Raw genomic sequence first — 20007 nt, 5'->3', positions numbered from 1 at the left:
ATCCAGGCTTCAATGCTGATTAATTAAACTTTTACCCTAGATATTGGGTTTAGTTGTCTTTACATTTGTGTTAGTACGTAGTTCTTATTTCTTAAACTAATGATATCAGGGATTTCAAGTAGGTTTTGTAGTCAATTATTTAGTATGAAGGGGATAAACATCCCTACTCTTTTCACAGCGTTGTTAACTTTAAATCAGATATCTGCTTTTGGAGATGTCACAAATAATGACGACCTCTCTACAGAGAGTGAAAACATCAAAACTGCATTTGATTATCATACATTCAGTTCATCTGGTAAATTGACCTTTCTAAAGAGAGTGAAAACATCAAAACTGCATCTAATCATCATACATTCCGTTCATCTAGAGGGTTATATGCTTAAGAAAGGTCAATTTACTAGTGGACAAATTACAACAACAACAACAACCCAGTATAATCCCACTTAATGGGGTCTGAGGAGGGTAGTGTGTACGCAGACCTTACCCCTACCCTGGGGTAGAGAGGCTGTTTCCAAATAGACCCCCGGCATCCTTCCCTCCAAGAACTTCCCACCTTGCTCTTGGGGAGACTCGAACTCACAACCTCTTGGTTGGAAGTGGAGGTTGCTTACCATCAGAGCAACCCCTCTTACCATCAGACAAATTACACCTTATCAAAAAAAAACTAGTGGACAAATTACATTGTGGAGCTGGTATTGTTTGGTAAATGTAATTCATTCTTGAGCAATGAGGATATTGTTAAGGTGCCCTTCAAAAGATCCATTTAAACAAGAACTTTGATAATATTGAACATTTAAATGTTGGGAGTAACGTGAGTTCCTGACATATTTTCTCTTGAAAATTTCAGGTACATGAGAAAGAATTTCTGCTGAAAGATTTGAAAGTCGAAAACATGTTGGGTGATGATAGAAAATTGGGAGAGATCTGTTCTAGGAGAGTATACAGAATATTGATGGCTCAATGTGGAAGCATCAAGACAGATGACATTGAGAGTGGAGCTGATTTCTTCAGCCAGCACTCTGCTGAATAATCTTTTTTTCTTTTCTTTTTTCTTTGTTGAGGGTTATCGATTGTGACGGCTATATTGCGTGCATCTGGACTAATTCACTGTTTAACCTATCTAGCCCACAAGCACAGGTTGCCAAGGTAATCATGCCCACCAATATTGGAGCAAATGGGCTACTGGTTGGAGCAAATCTCATCTAAGAATTCCCTTTCTAAAAAGAGAATTAGTATATTAATTGTATATAATCCTTTTTGAATTTTGGTTGCCGTAATAGTAGGTAAAGAGATGGTGTTAACTGCATTGAAATGATAGCTTAGCTATTCTAGTTAATTGTTCTATATTCTGAAAGGAGTCTCAGCATTTAGCAAAAATGTTTATTTTTGATTTAGTTGATTAATTTTTTCCATATGGCTTCTTCACTACTTTTTTTCTCGAGCCGAGGGTTTATCGGAAACAGTCTCTCTACCTCCACAAGGTACAGGTAAGGTGTGAAAATATACATACGTATTGTAGTTGATTAAATTTAAATGCTGCTATTTGCTTAGTCGGCTAGAAGTTTGTTAAGATTATTTGTGATGTTTATTCCCCTTAATCATTGTTTTTGGTGTACCTAATCAGTATAACGCAGCAGTTTTGAGACCACAAATCTGATAAATCTTTCCTAGAGCAACAGATAACCTACACTGCCATCAAAGCTAGTGCTTGACTCTAAGATTTTGTTTTTTCATAATTAGACATCCTCACTCCTTCTGATTTGTTGTGACAGTGGTTGGTTTATAAATAAAGCTTGTTCAAATATAATTCCCTTATCCTACCCCAACCTACACCCCTCAACCAAAAAAAAGGGGGGGGGGGGGGGGGAGAAATGATAAATTGTTGTAGTTGAGAGTTTTTGCACATATTTATTTATGCTTTCCATAAACAATCTATAAAGGGTGACTATTTTATTTGGTAGTGAAACAGTTTGCCTTCTGAATACAGGTTTGCAAACACCGGTAAATATTTTTAGGATTGAGTATGATTTATAATTCTTACAATTTAGGTATTAAAGTATGAAATTATATATTAGAAGCAGTTGAAAAATCTATATCTATTCGCATCAAGATTTAGATGCGCCACACTAAACGAATCATCTATCTGGAAGTATTGGATTAGCAGATTGTCAAAATATTTACATCGAGATCGTCACTAACAATAGCACATGTGGGGGAGAATACTAGACGCCTTGCTGGCAGAAGAATCGATATTTGCTAATCTTGGATCTCAATCATGATTTTTATTTGCCCCTAACAAGTATTCCAATGTTCAAATTTTCATAATTGGGTTTAATTCTTTAAGTTGAATCTTTACATCTTCTTAACAATCGATAAATAGAAAAGACGAAAACTAAAGGAAAAAGATCTAGATAGGATTGTAAATGTTAGAGGTAAGGCATTGTTGTAAAAATTGGTTAGGAAGAATAGAAGTTAGCTTGAGGCGTGTCAAGGAAACCGTCTTTAAAGATATTTTGCCCACACAATAATGAATAAAATTAGGCATATCCCTAGAATTCAACAAGCTCTTCCAGTTATTAAACTGGGAACAAAACTAGCAGAAAAACCAAGAAAGAAACCCAACATATAGGAGGAAAACATGATTTAGAAAGTTATATTAGAAAGTGTGTCTTAAACTATCCAAAGACCATATTTATATAGGTGTTGCTCCAACGGCTAGTTAACGGTTAGATAATGGCTAGTAACGACTAATTTGACTTTATGAAATGTAAAAGAATTTGTTAAATAATAAGTAGATGTAAATAATACTTCAAAGAAAAAAGATTTTCCAAACCAAGATGACATTACCTTTTAAGATATCACTAATTTTTCAACAGGCATAATATCACTTTTTTGGTTTAATTATGCATTTGGTATCCGCTAATTTGACTTATAGGAATTTGTGTCACTCAAGGCCTGTTAAGTGAAAAATACTTCCTATTAAAGTTTTTTTGTTAATTCTTAAAGTTTGAATCCAAGACTTTTAATAAAAAATGGATATATATATATATATATAAATATATAAACTCCTTGGTGGTAATAAAATCATAGTATTGATATTGGAAAAAGTGAAAGAAACTAATAGAACCTTTTATGTATAAAATGATGGCACCAAAATGAAGTGTTTAGTGTGAGGTACAAACAAGCAGGGAACAAGGAAGGTCCACTAGTAAATGCAGGAACACCAATTTTTAGCCATCTTAAAAGAGGAATGCCCACTTACTGCTATTTTTGTCTCCTTGAAAATCCACTGGGCCTCATTTGGGCCCATTTTCCATGTCAAAGTCTCGTGACACAGGGCCCACAATACCTATGATGTTAAGTAAGTGGAGTTCAACGCGTCCATTTTGCCAAGTGATGGATTCGATCGAACCCAGTAACTTTTATTTAAATCTTGTATTTGTTTTAATAAATTCATTAAATATGTATAAATTATTAATTTAAAATTTATTAACTTAAAATAATTATAATCACGAACATTTAAAGTCCAAATCTTTATTCCACCTCTAATGACATTCCCACCCCTCAACCACTCCCGTGTTTAATAAAAAACAAAAGAAAGAAAGGAAAACCAAAAGGAAAAAATGAAAGAGAAAAAGAATAAAAGAGGAAAACGAGGAATACTCTACATTTATCGAGTTTGTCTGGTTTTTAATTTGCGTGAGACGCTTTTCTTTATTATAATAATTATTTTGACATCACAACAAACAGGAATTATCGTCTTAGTTTAGTAGATCTTGTTTTTTTTTTTTGGTAGACTTTACTGGATTTCTTTGTGATATGGAAATATTTTTCATTTTGTTTATTGGATGTACCTACCCCTAAAAATTCTTCTAAAAGAAATGAAACCATTTTTTTTCCATAAAAAATGTGTAAGATTTCGATCAACTCGCCTTGTAATGTATATTTAACAAGTTCTGTAAGTTCTAATGTCGTTGGCCACCTCTAACTTGATTTTCATACACTTTCTATACAGAATAACTTCCAACTTTAACTTGTTTTCGTTCTTGGAATATAACAATTCTAACTTTAAGTACGTTCAAAAGATAAACAAAAAGCTCCTTCACTTCATAAAGTTGTGATAAATTTGAAATTAAAAAACAAGATTAGGAATAAAACAGATTATTTAATAAGCTTATGGGCACTACCCAAGATTGGCTCAACCACCACTTGATATGCTTTTTTATAGTCTTTGTACCAAAATAAGCCTAAATTTCTCAAAGTGGCCACTTTTCCCATCATATCCCAAAAACAACCAAATACCCCTACATTCACCAAATACTCCCTTTGGTCCTTGACTGTTTTTATACACATTAAGAAATTCACCTTTTGACATTAATTAACAATGTAAATATAATTGACTATATTAACCTTAATTTGTTCATTGAAAATACAACAAATACTCCTTGGCTCTTTACTCCTAGGACAACTTTAAAAAAAGAAGTTAATTCTTTCTTGATATTTGAAAAATCAAATTGTGAAAAAATATTAAAAAAAAGAAATCTAGTAAATATTATAAATCCAAGTCACTTTCAGGGCCCATGCACATAACGCACTAACGTACACTAAAACCATATATTTTCATTTTCTTGTCCATTTTATATATACACTTCCTTCTTCTACTAATTAACAACCCTATTGAGCTCTCTATTTTCTTGATAATGGAGAAGAGCAAATCTTTCCCTTATCATTCTGCATCTTATACAGAAGCAAGATTTGATTTCGAGGATCGAACAAAGTCTTATAGTTTTAACGGACCGGGCGAAAATCCGGAGGGGAAGAGGAAGAGAAGGATAGCTAGTTATAACATGTATTCTATGGAAGGTAAGCTTAAAACATCTTTGAGGAACAGTTTCAAGTGGATTAAGAGCAAATTTTCCGATAATTATTTTGATTAGTGGTGTGATTAAGAGGAAAATTAAGCATCTTTTTGTTACATGGGGTTGTACTTGATTTCCCTATTTTCTTTTTTCTTCTTGAATATCTAGTTCTTGTTGATATTGCCATGTAGAAAATGGTCTTTCAAGGTTATATATGAGAAGTGATTATTGTACATAATTATATGTTGTTTTGTACTTTTTTTTGGTTAAGTTGAATGAAGTTGTTTCTCATTCCCATCAAGATGAAATTGTTACGGGCAGAGGCGGATTTAAGATCTTGGGTTCAATCTTTTGGTTCTTTTTACAGAACCATTTCTCTTTTAAATTATATATATATACACTGATTGCGAAATTAAGAAACTAAGTTTAGCGAAGTGATAACATGAAAGGGGTCCATTATTGCTTTTGCTTCAGATCCAAAACCCCACTATTTCTTTGAGCATATGACATTAGTTGAATTTTATTTAATTTTTTTTTTTTGGCAACAAATTAAGTTAACGTGTCAGAACACTATTGTGTTCGTTAATTGGTAAATTGATAAAATGATAATTATTACCATTAAAGATTAAATTATAATATTAATATACAATGATTTTTTTGGATTAATAATATAGTATATATTACTTATTAAATCCTTGTTCAATAAACAAGCACCTCAAAAAGTTACTTTTTATCACGCGTTGGGTGGGTCTATTCTTTTTTCAATTGATGTTTCCAATTATTTACCTCTTATTTTCCCCCTTTTCTTTCCCTTTGCTCAAAGTATGAGAAGTGGGACAACCTTTTTCCACGGGTTCACTCTTTCGTAAACAAGAAAAGAAAATCTTATCATGTCGGTACTACTTATCCTAGCCATTATTAAACCAAATATCTAATGAATCACTCAATAAGCAAAAAAACATTAAGCAATCCCACCAGTCCCTTCATATGCTTAGTTGTACCAAAACCTGTCATATAAAAGAAAAAATAGCACTACTCAATAATATAGGTATGGAAGAAAATCTTTGCATAATTGTACTCTTTATTTCATCAAGTAATTATAGTAATACATAGACAATTATAACACGTCTAATCCAAAAATAACAAAAAAGGAAGCCCGGTGTACAAAATATCCAGCGTTCGTTTAAAGCGGAAAAAGGGTCGCACCCTAACAACTTGTTTGGATGTTGTTACATATTGTTTTATAATGTATCGAATTGTTATGTATTATATTATAGTATATTACACTGTGTTATTTTGATGAATACAATATTTGGATAGATTGTGTCGTTTCCAATCGTTTTATGATATCGCGCACCAGCAATCTGAACAATAAACTTATAATATTACAAAAAGAAAATCGAGCAGGGTAGATTTTTTTTAATTATATAAAAAGATGACGAAATACATAAACGGCCCCTTTAAGTTGTCCCCAACGACCAGGCAAACACTTCAACTGACCCTTTTACCATTTAGACACTTCAAGAGGCTATTAATTGTGTCAAGTAAACTCCTGAGCCCAGCAAAACATATGCGTGAGTAACACTTGCTAGTGATGTATTCAATGAACCAATTAAAAAATGACACATGTAATTTGTAATAAATATTTGACATATATAATTATAAAAAAATATATTTAAAGAAAAAAAAGGAAAACTTTTGCAAGCCAACCTCCCCCCCCCCCAAACCATCTTCTTGCTTCCCCATCTGCGCCCCCAATGGCATTTTCTCAAATCAATCCCAAAATATTAAAAGCAACTGGAATTGGTTACACTTTGAGGAGTAGGGATGATGTGTAGGCTATGATTCTTCAAACTCAATTTCAGAAATTTCGTCTTCTTCAACAGACTCCGAACAAACCTAGCATCAGTGGTCGAACAGACTTCATCGAGCACACTTCGAACATACCCAAAAAATTCGAACAAACCCATCTTATTCGAATAGACCCAAAAATTTCGTCTTCTCCGGTCACCATCTTCTTCGAACAAACTTCGAAAACTCCGAACCAAAGCCTATCGAATCAGCTGCAATCGACCTTAATATGTAGATTCCGCTTCACAAAGAAGCTTTCGACAAAGATTTCGAACATTTAATCAATTCGACCTCGCCAATTTTCAGATCAAAACAACCTAGCTTCTTCCACAATGTTGGGCGTTGAAGAACGATGAAACACGAACTCATATTTTCAGAATTTAAGTGTTTCAAAGACTTCGTTCCAGATTCAATCTGTTAACCAGAAGGCATTACTATACTCTAATCAGGTGTTAGTTTGGATTGACTTACTTTTTGTGTTAATGTTGAAGTTGTGCAAATTGAAGATATTGCTCGAGCAACCATTGTTACAGATCTGTCCCCATGGAAACTGCTATTTGAGCTTATGCTGAGCTTGTAAAATGACTTCACGCGCCCAAAATGTTGGTAGCAAACACGCATATGCCACATAAGCAACATGAATTTACTTGACACACTTTGTAGCCTTTTGAAGTATCTAAATGGTAAAGTGGTCAGTTGAGGTATTTGTTTGATCGTTGGGGATGTTAGAATAATTATGTAACCCTAATCCCATATGTATTAGGAGTAGGACATATTATGTATATATATAGGGCTCATTGTATCATATTAAACATAAGAGAATAATATCAATTATATTTTCTCCCGTACATTCTCACATGGTATCAAAGCAATTGTGAGAGATTTATCACTGTGCACAAATTCCAGCGATTCCGGGAAGAGAAATCAGTCATCGAAAGCCTTTTTTCGGCGACTTTTTCAAGGCTATTTGTGTTTGCGTCATCTCTGTCAGTGTTGTGCAAAATCCAACACTACCACAAGAGTCACCACTGTCTGGCGACCAAACCCCAGAAAAATCTCCGCCAACAGAAGCTCCACGCGCCACCAGAAGCTCATGCGCGTGAGCTTACGCGCCGGCGCATGCAGAACCCTCTGACTATTTTTTGAAAAACTTTCTTCAGAACAGTTGGTTCGTGTACCAATTCCGACCCTACCCATACTATTTTCGTTTGATTCCGACCACTTTGAGTTTTTCCGGCGACTATACTGATTTTTTCCGGCAGCTACAGTAATTTTCTGGCAAAAACAGTGTTTCCTTCATCTGTTTCAGTGAGTTTTTAGTTGTTTCTTTCTATTATTTGGTGATAATTTTATAGACATCACTTCAATCCAATGATGTCTTTGGGAGTCGATGCCTTCGGGGTCTAAAAATCAGGGTTCTGGTAGTTCCGGTGTTATGATTACCTCAGAATCTTTAATGGGAAGTTCAAACTACTTAGCTTGGGCTTCGTCTATTGAGTTGTGGTATAAAGGTCAAGGTGTTCAAGATCATCTAATCACGAAGTCTAGTGAAGGAGATGCAAAGGCCAAAGCACTTTGGGAGAAGATCGATGCTCAATAATGTAGTATTCTGTGGCGATCTATTGATTCCAAGTTGATGCCCTTGTTTCGTTCATTCCAGACATGTTATTTGGTTTGGGAAAAGGCTCGCACTTTATACCCTAATGACATATCTCGTTTCTATGATGTGATATCGCGGATGACAAATTTAAAGAAACATGCATTAGGTATGTCTACTTACTTGGGACAAGTACTAGCAGTCATGGAGGAATTTGAGAAGCCAGTTTCTGCTAGTGTTGAAAAGTAGCAAGAGCAGTGACAAAAGATGTTTCTAGTTCTTACTCTTGTTGGGCTTCCTAATGATCTTGACTCAGTACGCGATCAGATTTTGGCTAGTCCGATTGTCCCCACAGTTGATGAATTATTCTCTTGATTACTTCGTCTTGCTGCAGCACCAAGTCACCCAGTGATCTCATCACAGACACTTGACTCATCTGTTCTCGCATCTCAGACAGTGGACAATCAGGCATCTCATACTCTGGAGAATAGACGAGGAGGAGGTCGTTTCGGAAGATCTAGACCCAAGTGCTCTTATTGTCATAAACTTGGACACACTCGTGACATGTGCTATTCCTTACATGGTTGCCCACCCAAAAATGCTTATGTTGCTCAAATCGAGACTACATGTAACCAAGGATTTTCTTTATCTGAAGGGGAGTATAATGAGTACCTTCAATATCAAGCAAGTAAGCAGACATCTCTACAAGTAGCCTTTGTTGCTCAGACGGATACTTCTGTTGCTGGTAATTCTTTTGCTTGTGTTTCCCAGTCTAGTATTCTTGGACAATAGGTTGTGGACTCAGCCGCTTCTGATCATATCTCTGGTACTAAATCACTTTTGTCAAATATTGTGTATTTACAGTCTCTTCCCACTGTTACTTTAGCCAATGGGTCTCAAACTAAAGCAAAAGGTGGTGGACAAACGAATCCCCTACCCTTTGTCACTCTAGATTCCGTTCTTTATGTCTCTGGCTATCCTTTTAATCTTGCATCTGTTAGTCATCTGACTCATGCCCTCCATTGTGGTATATATTTTATTGATAATTCTTTTATTATGCAGGACCGCAGTACGGGACAGGCGATTGGAACAAGACTTAAATCAGAAGGCCTTTACTACCTTAACTCACTCAATTCCTCTAAGGCATGTCTAGTTACAGATCCCCTGGACCTAATTCACAGATATTTAGGACATCCAAGCTTGTTCAAGCTTCAGAATATGGTGCCTAGTTTGTCTAGTTTATCTACATTAGAGTGTGAGTCATGTCAGCTCGGGAAATATACCCGAGCCTCCTTTCCTCGTAGTAATGAGAGTCATGCAGAGTCTGTTTTTTCTTTAGTTCATTCTGATATATGGGGTCCTATTAGATTTAGTTCAACCTTGGGATTTCGTTATTTTGTTAGTTTCATTGATAATCATTCAAGATGTACTTGGATTTTCTTAATGAAAGATCGTTTTGAGTTGTTTTCTATATTCCAGAATTTTTGTTCTGAAATTAAAAATCAATTTGGTGTTTCCATTCGCACTTTTCGCATTGATAATGCCTTAGAATATTTATCCTCTCAGTTTCAGCAGTTTATGACTTCTCAAGAAATTATTCATCAGACCTCTTGTCCTTATACCCCTCAGCAAAATGGGGTTGTAGAGAGAAAGAATATGCACATTATTGAGACTGCTCACACACTTCTCATTGAATCTCATATTCTGTTGCGCTTTTAGGGTGATGCAGTTCTCACAGCTTGTTATTTAGTTAATCAGATGCCTTCCCCTCCCATCCAGAATCAGATACTGTATGCAGTATTGTTTCCCCAATTACCCTTATACTCTATTCCCCTCGTGTTTTTGGGAGAACTTGTTTCGTTCATAACTTAGCCCCTAGGAAAGATAAGTTAGCTCATTGTGCTCTCAAGTGTGTCTTCCTTGGTTATTCTCGTGTTCAGAAGGGATATCGTTGTTACTCACCTGATCTTCGTAGGTACTTTATGTCCTCTGACGTCACATTTTTTGAGTCTAAACCTTTCTTTACCTCTTCTGACCATTCTAACCACCTTGATATATCTGAGGTCTTATCTATACCGACCTTTAAGGAGTCTACTATAGCTCCTCCTTCACCTTCCGCCATAGAAGTCTTACCTGAGTCTACTATAGCTCCTCCTTCACCTTCCGCTACAGAAGTCTTACCCATTCCAACCGTTGGGGAGTCTAGTGTGGCTCCTCCTAGACTCCCTGCCACAGGAACACCACTCTTGACATATCATCATCGTCTGCACACAGCATCAGGCCCAGCCGATTCACGTCCTGCACCTGACCCTCCTACTGCGGACTTGTCTCTTCCTAGTACACCGATTGCACTTCAAAAAGGTATACGGACCACCCTTAATCCTAATCCCCATTATGTCGGTTTAAGTTATCATAGTTTGTCATCACCCTATTATGATTTTCTATCTTATTTGTCCTTTGTTTCCATCCCTAAGTCTACAGGTGAAGCATTGTCTCATCCAGGATGGCGACATGCTATGATTGACGAGATGTTTGCTTTACATACGAGTGGTACTTGGGAGCTCGTCCCTCTTCCTTCAGGTAAATCTACTGTCGGTTGTCATTGGGTGTATGCAATCAAGGTTGGTCCGGATGGTAAGGTTGATCGTCTTAAGGCTTGTCTTGTTTCCAAGGGATATACTCAGATATTTGGGCTCGATTATAGGGATACCTTGTCTCCCGTGGCTAAGATAGCATCAGCCCGCCTTTTTTTATCCATGGATGTTGTTCGCCATTGGCCCCTCTATCAGCTGTACATTAAGAATGCTTTTTTACATGGTGACCTTGAGGATGAAGTTTATATAGAGCAACCACCTGGGTTTGTTGCTTAGGGGGAGTCTCGTGGCTTTGTATGTCGCTTGCGCCGATCACTTTATGGTCTAAAGCAGTCTCCTCGTGCATGGTTTGATAAGTTCAGCACAGTTATCCAAGAATTTGGCATGATTCAGAGTGAAGATGATCACTCTGTATTCTATTGGCATTCTGCTTCGAGTCTCTGTATTTATTTGGTGGTCTATGTTGACGACATTGTTATTACCAGCAATGAGCAGGATGATATTACTTAATTGAAGCAACATCTCTTTCAACACTTTCAGACTAAGGATCTGGGCAAACTAAAGTATTTTCTGAGTATTGAGGTCGCTTAGTCTAGCTCAGGTATTGTGATCTCACAAAGAAAGTATGCCTTAGATATTCTTGAGGAGACAGGAATGACAGGTTATAGACTTGTTGACACTTCGATGGATCCAAATTCTAAACTTCTGCCAGGACGGGGAGTGCCTCTTAGCGATTCTGCAAGATATATGCGGTTGATTGGTAAATTAAATTACCTTACAATGACAAGACCTGACATTTCCTTTCCTGTGAGTGTTGTGAGTCAGTTTATGGATTCTCCGTGTGATAGTCATTGGGATGCAGTTGTTCGCATTCTTCGGTATATAAAATCAGCTCCAGGCAGATATTTATTGTTTGAGGATCGAGGCCATGAGCAGATCGTTGGATACTCAGTTGCTGATTGGGCAAGATCACCTTCTGATAGACGTTCTACTTCTAGATATTGTGTCTTAGTAGGAGGAAATTTGGTATCTTGGAAGAGCAAGAAACAAAATGTGGTTGCTCGGTCTAGTGCAGAAACAGAATATCGAGCAATGGCTATGGCGACATGTGAGCTAATTTGGATCAAACAGTTGCTCAAGGAGTTAAAATTTGGTGAGATTAGTCAGATGGGACTTGTGTGTGATAATCAAGCTGCTCTTCATATTGCGTCAAATCCAGTGTTCCATGAGAGAACTACACACATTGAGATTGACTGTCACTTTGTCAGAGAAAAGATACTCTCGAGAGATATTGCTACAAAGTTTGTGAAGTCGAATGATCAGCTTGCAGATATTTTCACCAAGTCTCTCACTGGTCCTCGTATTAACTACATATGTAACAAGCTCGGTACATATGATTTATATGCACCAGCTTGAGGGGGAGTGTTAGAATAGTTATGTAACCCTAATCCCAAATGTATTAGGAATAGGACATGTTATGTGTATATATATAGGGCTCGTTGTATCATGTTAAACATATGAGAATAATATCAATCATATTTTCTCCCGTGCATTCTCACAGGGGACAACTTAAACGGGCCGTTTATGTATTTCGCATAAAAAGATAGGTTAAAAGGTCAAATATGATTATTTAATAATAAGGAAGAGCCCGCTGAGAGAAAAATATATGGTAATGATGCGACCACACCAAATTGGTCGTTACATAAAGTGTCACTTTTCTTTGTTACATAACGATGGATATAACAAAACGATATAATAAAATCTGAGTAACAACCAAAAGAAATACTATATTTAAAGTAACAATACGATACAATACAATAGGTAATGACCATCCAAACAAGCTATAAATGGGTATTGATGTAAGTTCTCTATCCTTATGCAAGCTATTAGCGGCGCTGATTCCATGGCTCAGGCCCTTGTCACATGGAGACAACTGCCACTACTTCTTCATGTCTAAACCAAATACACGAGTAAACAATAATATAGCAACTTTTTCTAATTAGTTATGTTCTAAGCTGAATAGCTTAGAGATCTTGTCATCAAGATCATGATGATTTCTGAAGTCAATGGTGGAGATAGCCCTACAATTGAGGCTTAATCTGTTGTCTTCATAATGCTTTGTAGCCTCAGTAATGGAGGCTAACAAAATGGGATAATTCTTGATGTTTTTGAGAGCATTTGGATGTGCCTCAGTTTTAGCAGATTGGTTCATCTTGTTTCTTAATTTGAAAGCTGGAGCTGGTGAAGGAGGAGGACTTTGAATATTATTATTCCTTCTGCTCAAGGAAAATGAACTGCTACTTGCACCACTATAACCTTGCATACTTGACTCTCCTTGCTTTTCCTGCTCATCAATCAATTAAATATAATTTAGTAAAGTCAGAGACCAGAGTCATGGTTTAAAATTTATGGATTTTGAATATGTCATCGAACGCTATTGAGTTACTGGGTTAGTTACTAAGTTCACAATTAAAAATTAATATATATATATATTTAATAAATTTTCTAATATATTTATAGTTTAAACAAAAGCTATTGAGTTCGTTCAAACCTATAGTCACTATTTTGCTGAAACACGAAAAGTTCCAGCATAATATATATACTGGATTATGGAGCTCCTGCATGTAAACTTCTAGCATATTATGTTGGAGCTACAGCACATTATAAAATTCCAGCATATTATGCCAGAATCTCATACGTAAAAAATTCAAACTACAACATATTATGCTGGAACCTTTCTGAATTTTTAATGGTATTTTTGTTCGAATTTTATTTTTACGTAAAAAAGTAGTTAAATTTCGATTACTTTTGAAACTATGACTATTTTTTAATTATCAATTGTAAATCTGGCTATTTCTGATTTTTTTATTGATATCGAGGGTTTGAATCACTCGTCATCCCTAACCGGACCGGCCAAAAAGGTAAATGCCTTTATTTGATTAGTTTCGGCAAAAAATAATTAATTATCTGCTTCTGTGAATAGCCAGGATATTGAGGATTATATATATGTTCGTCCACTATGAATGTGCAATTTCATTTTTAAAATCGTATAATATCATATGAACAGTTAATCCAAATTTTTGGAGAATGGTGCTTCCTTTTTCTTAGTTACAAAAATAATTAAACCTGCACACACACACACACACACACACACACACACACACACACATATATATATATATATATAGACTCTTACAAATATTGCTAGACAATCAGTCAAGAGTGGAGATCATGAGAATAGGGAGATTTGAGAGGAGTACACCTCCACCTACGACCGTTAGGTCCTGGGTTCGAGTCACTATGGAGTGAAAGTGTGGAAACACTATAGATCCTCCTAATTTGGGAGAGGTTTAAAAAAAATGAGAGTTGGTTAATTGGCCTGACCAATAAAATTGCCAACCTCTCTTGTGTATATGTATTTGGTGGCATGCATGTGGAACCACTTATGGCATTTGTGTCCTATTTTTCAAGGAAAATTTTAATGTTTTCGGACATAATTATTACCAGTATAAAAAGAAAGGAGCCCGATTTTGAAGTCTTAAATTGGGATATGAGTCCGAATCCGGGAGACTCGAAGTAGGGGTCGGACCCGGATGAAGGACACACACCTCGAGGAAGCAGATCGAAGGCCTCACACGACCTACATCGAGGGCAGTACAATCTCGAGGACACTCAATAAAGAGCGTGAATTTCTCAAGGACACATGGATTAGGGCATAAATTAAAGGATAAGATTTGTACGAAATGGTACAGGTCCGTACTATGTTGGTATACACCTATACCAATAGAATTCTTTATCACAATTAGGAATGTACTATATTGGGGTTTTTCTCCTCCTATGTAAAGGAGACCCTAATCATTTGTAAAAGACATATTATTCACTGCAATAGAATGTTCTACCCTGCTTTTCTTGTTTACCGTGCTCAGCAAGTGTTCTTCAGCTTTATTGCTTTTACTTTGTTGTTCATATTTCATTGCTCTTAGCTCACCTCGAGGGCCCTAAGAAAATCGAGCTCGAGGTCCTTATTGCTTTAACAACACTGGTTTGGTTCATCAATTCTTCTTACTTAAACCTAATATTGCTTGTATATTTACTAGTATTAGAATAAATCACATATCTTTAAAACCACAAATCATATTTAACTGTTACTCCCATTTTTTGACCCACCGTGGGGTTAAAGATAATAGTGATTATTTTAGTGCTAGTTTTCTGATAACACACGGTATTCTTCACAATTTTTCTTGTCAAAGATTCTTTGATTAAACATGTCTAGCACACAGAATGCACCTATTCACGAGGATGAAGGTCTTGGAGAAAACAACGGTATAGGGGTCGGTGTACCACCCATAAACCCTGAGGGAGTGCCAAATATGGAGCCAGTTGATATCAGTTCGCACAACGCTCTAAACACGGACACAAGCACATACCCCGTAAGGAATGCACACAAGGAAGCCCGGCCCGACGGCCAAAGAACACGAGGAATGGAAGAGGGAGGAGTTAGCCTCCAAGTGATATTCGAGATGTTGCAAGCCCAACAAGTCGCAATCGCTCAACTTCAGAGTCAGAATAGAACTCCAAACATAGTTGAACCAGTGAACACACGGCATGTTGAACCAACGCTAAAGAGGCCCGATGAAAGTGGCTCGGGGATTGACCCCACGATTCTGAAAATGCTCGAAGAGCTCGCCAAAAGGATTGAGACCGGAGAAAAGAAAATTGAAGAAAATGACAAAAAGGTGGAAACATATAATTCAAGGGTCGATCAAATACTGGGAGCACCTCTAATTTTGAAAGGACTAGACTCAAAGAAGTTCGTGCAAAAGCCATTCCCCCAGAGTGCGGCTCTGAAGCCCACCCCAAAGAAGTTTCAGATGCCAGATATCCCGAAATATAATAGAACCACTAATCCCAACGAGCACATCACCATATACACTTGTGGCATAAAGAGGAATGATTTGGAAGACGATGAGATTGAATCTGTTTTACTGAAAAAGTTTAGGGGAACTCTGTCTAAAGGTGCCATGATTTGGTACCATAACCTACCCCCGAACTCTACCGATTCGTTTGCCATGTTGGCAGACTCATTTGTGAAGGCACATGCTGGTGCAATAAAAGTTGCAACGAGGAAGTCCGATGTATTCAAAATAAAGCAAAGGGAGAATGAGATGCTGAGGGAGTTTGTATCCCGTTTCCAATCAGAACGAATGGAGTTACCACTGGTCTCCGATGACTGGGCCGTGCAAGCCTTTACTCAGGGGCTAAATAAGCGAAGTTCGATAACTTCGAAGCAGCTGAAGCAGAACTTGGTCGAGTATCCTGTTGTGACTTGGGTAGATGTGCATAAAAGTTACCAATCAAAAATTAGGGTCGAGGATGACCAGTTGGGATCCCCCTCGGGCTCATTTTATCCAAGCAAGTTACTAGTAAGGGAGTCAGGAAATGCAAACAGGGGGTCGAGGTCGAATAAGGAAAGATATCAGCCATATGTCGAGGATTGAAGGAACGTGTCAAAGCATAACATACCTCGGAATGATCAAAGAGCAGATCGAGGTAAAAGTTCTCGGGGACTCATGAGCAAAACCAGGTTTGATATGCACTCTGGACCGGCAGAGGCGCCCAAATTATCGGAGTACAACTTAAGCGTCGATACCTCAGGGATCGTCTCAGCCATTGGCAAAATTAGAGATACTAGATGGCCCAAGCCTATACAGACCGATCCTTCTCAGAAGAACCCCAACTTGATGTGAAAATATCACGGTACTCATGGGCACATGACCAAAAATTACAGACAGTTAAGGGAATAAGTGACTAGGTTATTCAATGAGGGCTACCTTCGAGAATTCCTAAGTGATCAAGCTGAGAATCACTTCAGGGAAAGAGATGCGGGCAGGAAGAATGAACCTGAGGAACCTCAACATGTCCTTCACATGATCATCGGTGGAGTCGACGTCCCACAAGGACCTATATTCAAGCGTACCAAAGTATCCATTCGAAGGGAGAAACGGACTCGGGATTACATGCCCGAGGACACCCTCACATTCAGCGAGGAAGACATCAAAGCCGTATCTCAGCCTCACAACGGTGCACTGATAATTTCTATCCTTTTAAATAAAGTTCAAGTTAAACGTGTTCTCATGGATGTAGGTAGTTCGATAAATATAATCCAGTCAAAGGTCGTGGAGCAACTCGGGTTGCTCGATCAAATCATACCGGCATCTCGAATCTTGAATGGCTTTAACATGGAAAGTGAAACAACAAAGGGAGAAATCATCCTCCCAGTCAACGTGATCAGAACCATACAAGACATAAAATTTCATGTCGTCGAAGGTGACATGAGGTATAATGCTTTGCTTGGAAAGCCGTGGATCCATTGCATGAGGGTGGTGCCATCGACCCTCCATCAGGTGATGAAGTTCCCAACAAAGGATAGCGTGAAAACAGTATTTGGAGAGCAGTATGCAACTAAGGAGATGTTTGCAGTGCACGACTTGACACCGGTATCGACATCATCCACATCAAAAAAGCCGAAGGATGAATAGGTGGCCAAATAGTAATCACAGTCCGTGTTCTCGGTTGAGCCCGAGGGGCAAGTGTCCGATGAACAGGTTGTTGAGGACGAAAAAGAAGATTTTCTCACCCCCCGAGCCTTCATTGCCCCCAAAGAATTGGATGCGACGAAGTCCATAGTCGAGGAACTCGAGCAGGCCATATTGATCAAGTATCTTCCAGAATGAAAGGTATACCTGGGGACGGGGTTAACCCTCGAACTCACGAAAAAACTCATTCAATTTCGTATCAATAACATTGATTGTTTTGACTTGTCCCACTTAGACATGATAGGAATCCCACCGGAGATAACTACCCATCGATTAAGTTTCGATCCTAGATTTAAACTGGTGAAGCAAAAGAGGAGACCTCAGTCTGAGGTAAAACATGCATTCATCAAAGAAGGGGTAACCAAACTTCTCAAGATAGGATCCATTAGGGAAGTAAAATATCCTGAATGGCTAGCTAGCGCAGTAGAAGTCCCTAAAAAAGGAAAAAAACATAGAATGTGTGTAGACTACAAGGATTTGAACAAAGCATGCACCAAAGATTCTTTCCCACTGCCCAACATCGACCGATTGATCGATGCTACAGCTGGCCACGAGATCCTTACCTTTCTCGATGCCTACTCGAGTACAATCAGATTCAAATGAACCTGGAGGACCAGGAAAAGACTTCATTCATCACGAAGTATGGTACATATTGATATAATTTAATTCCTTCCGGGCTAAAGAATGTAAGAGTCACGTATCAACGCGTAGTTAATAAGATGTTCGAGCATAAAATAGGTAAGTCTATGGAAGTTTATATTGATGACATGCTAGTTAAGTCCCTGCGCGCAGAGGACCATTTGACCCATTTGCAGGCGACGTTCGATATCCTAAGAAAGTATAACACGAAGCTCAACCCCAAGAAATGCATTTTTAGAGTCGGCTCGGGGAAAGTTCTTGGGCTTCATTGTATTGAACAGGGGGATTGAGATCAACCCCGATAAAATCAAAGCCATCGAGGAGATCACCATGTGAACAATGTGAAAGCCGTACAACGGCTAATCGGGAGGATAGCTGCCCTAGGCCGATTTATCTCGAGGTCATCAAATCGGAGCCATAATTTCTTTTCCCTACTCAAGAAGAAGAACAACTTCGTATGGACTCCGGAATGCCAACAAGCCTTGGAAGAATTAAAACGGTATCTCTCGAGCCCACCCCTGCTCCATACTCCAAAGGAAGATGAAACACTCTACTTGTATCTAGCCATGTCTGAGGTGGCGGTAAGTGGAGTGTTGGTTCGGAAAGAGCAAGGTATGCAATTCCCTATCTATTATGTGAGTCGGACCTTAAGAGATGCTGAAACCAGGTACCCCCAATTGGAAAAGTTAGCTCTTGCATTAATAAGCACATTTAGGAAACTAAAGCCTTATTTTTAATGCCATCGTATATGTGTGCTCACCACGTACCCACTTCAAAATGTCTTGTATAAACCCAAATTATTGGGTAGGTTGGCCAAATGGGCCATCGAATTTGGAGGATATGATATCGAATATCAGCCTCGAACGGCTATCAAGTCTCAAATTTTGGCGGACTTTGTGGCCGATTTCGCGCTTGCCCTCGTGCCCGAAGTAGAAAAGGAACTTTTGTTAAGAACATGGTACGTCGTCGGGGTTATGGACCCTCTTCACAGATGGTGCCTCGAATGTGAAAGGGTCCGGGCTCGGCATCGTTTTAAAACAGCCTATGGGTAGTGTCATTAGGCAATATATCAAAACTTCTAAATTGACTAACAGTGAGGCCGAGTATGAGGCCATAATTGCAGGTCTTGAACTAGCCAAGGGCCTTGGAGCAGAGGTGATCGAGGCAAAATATGGCTCCTTTTTGGTAGTAAAATCAAGTAAACAGAAGCTTCGACGTTCGAGATGATCAAATGTAGAGGTATTTGGACAAACTTCAAATGACATTGCACCTCTTCAGGGAATGGACACTGGACCATATACCTCAAGAACAGAATAGCGAAGCTGATGCACTTGCGAACTTGGGGTCATTAGTTGAAGAAGATGATATTATCCCGGGGACTGTCGTCCAATTATCGAAGTCGGTGGTCGAAGAAGGCCATGCAGAGATTAATTTAGCAAGTCTAACATAGGATTGGAGGAATAAGTGCATCGACTACTTGAAACATGGAAAGCTCCCCGGAGACCCAAAAAAATCAAGAACACTTCGAGCCAAAGCAGCTCGATTCTCACTCGACGAAAACAGAATGGTGTATAGAAGAACCTTCGATGGACCACTAGTAGTATGCTTGGGACCCGAGGATACTGATTACGTACTGTGAGAAATCCACAAGGGTACTTGTGGGAACCATCCTGGTGTAGACTCTCTGGTGCGCAAGGTGATCAGAGCGGGGTATTATTGGGACAACATGGAAAAGGATACCAAGAAGTTCATCAGAAAGTGTGATAAATGCCAAAGATTTGCACCGATGATCCATCAACCCAGTGAACAACTCCATTCGATCGTATCCTTATGGACATTCATGAAATGAGGGATGGACATCGTCGGCCCCC

General features: G+C 38.2%; 4 protein-coding genes across 6 annotated transcripts in view; all 4 read left to right on the top strand.

Annotated features, from left to right (window-relative positions):
• Positions 1–1354, top strand: part of LOC104232666 (crossover junction endonuclease EME1B-like) — a 33084-nt gene extending 31730 nt beyond the window's left edge. For all 3 annotated transcript variants that reach the window (XM_070155577.1, XM_070155578.1, XM_070155576.1), the window contains one exon: positions 848–1354. In XM_070155577.1, the coding sequence (XP_070011678.1) occupies positions 848–1030 (183 nt within the window). In that variant the 3' untranslated portion in view covers positions 1031–1354. The remainder of the gene's footprint in view (positions 1–847) is intronic.
• Positions 1355–4700: 3346 nt separating this feature from the next.
• Positions 4701–11411, top strand: LOC138876370 (uncharacterized). Its single transcript, XM_070155283.1, has 12 exons — positions 4701–4863; positions 7202–7286; positions 7702–7809; positions 7973–8018; positions 8371–8542; positions 8702–9069; positions 9172–9303; positions 9370–9450; positions 10027–10097; positions 10187–10668; positions 10789–11164; positions 11264–11411. Exons 1-12 carry the CDS (start codon positions 4701–4703, stop codon positions 11409–11411), a joined length of 2232 nt encoding a protein of 743 aa, XP_070011384.1.
• A 144-nt stretch (positions 11412–11555) lies between these two features.
• LOC138876369 (secreted RxLR effector protein 161-like) lies at positions 11556–12858 on the top strand. Its single transcript, XM_070155282.1, has 2 exons — positions 11556–11970; positions 12785–12858. The coding sequence occupies exons 1-2, from the start codon at positions 11556–11558 to the stop codon at positions 12856–12858; spliced, it is 489 nt and encodes a 162-aa protein (XP_070011383.1).
• Positions 12859–15166: 2308 nt separating this feature from the next.
• LOC138876368 (uncharacterized) lies at positions 15167–17440 on the top strand. Its single transcript, XM_070155281.1, has 2 exons — positions 15167–16212; positions 16774–17440. The coding sequence occupies exons 1-2, from the start codon at positions 15167–15169 to the stop codon at positions 17438–17440; spliced, it is 1713 nt and encodes a 570-aa protein (XP_070011382.1).
• Positions 17441–20007: the final 2567 nt, after the last annotated feature.

The sequence above is a fragment of the Nicotiana sylvestris genome, chromosome 8, assembly GCF_000393655.2.
Source record: "Nicotiana sylvestris chromosome 8, ASM39365v2, whole genome shotgun sequence".
Lineage (NCBI taxonomy): Eukaryota > Viridiplantae > Streptophyta > Magnoliopsida > Solanales > Solanaceae > Nicotiana > Nicotiana sylvestris.
Note: the sequence above shows the minus strand (reverse complement) of the source record. Positions and strands in the feature narration are given on the sequence as shown.

Coding starts and splice junctions, on each gene's coding strand:
- LOC138876368 (XM_070155281.1), top strand. CDS start 15,167: ATGTCTAGCACACAGAATGCACCTATTCACGAGGATGAAGGTCTTGGA. Junction 16,213..16,773: donor CTGAAGCAGAACTTGGTCGA/GTATCCTGTTGT, acceptor GAATCACTTCAG/GGAAAGAGATGCGGGCAGGA.
- LOC138876369 (XM_070155282.1), top strand. CDS start 11,556: ATGACAGGTTATAGACTTGTTGACACTTCGATGGATCCAAATTCTAAA. Junction 11,971..12,784: donor AAATGTGGTTGCTCGGTCTA/GTGCAGAAACAG, acceptor TCCTTATGCAAG/CTATTAGCGGCGCTGATTCC.
- LOC138876370 (XM_070155283.1), top strand. CDS start 4,701: ATGGAGAAGAGCAAATCTTTCCCTTATCATTCTGCATCTTATACAGAA. Junction 8,543..8,701: donor TGAGAAGCCAGTTTCTGCTA/GTGTTGAAAAGT, acceptor GTCTTGCTGCAG/CACCAAGTCACCCAGTGATC. Junction 11,165..11,263: donor TATATAGAGCAACCACCTGG/GTTTGTTGCTTA, acceptor TGATAAGTTCAG/CACAGTTATCCAAGAATTTG.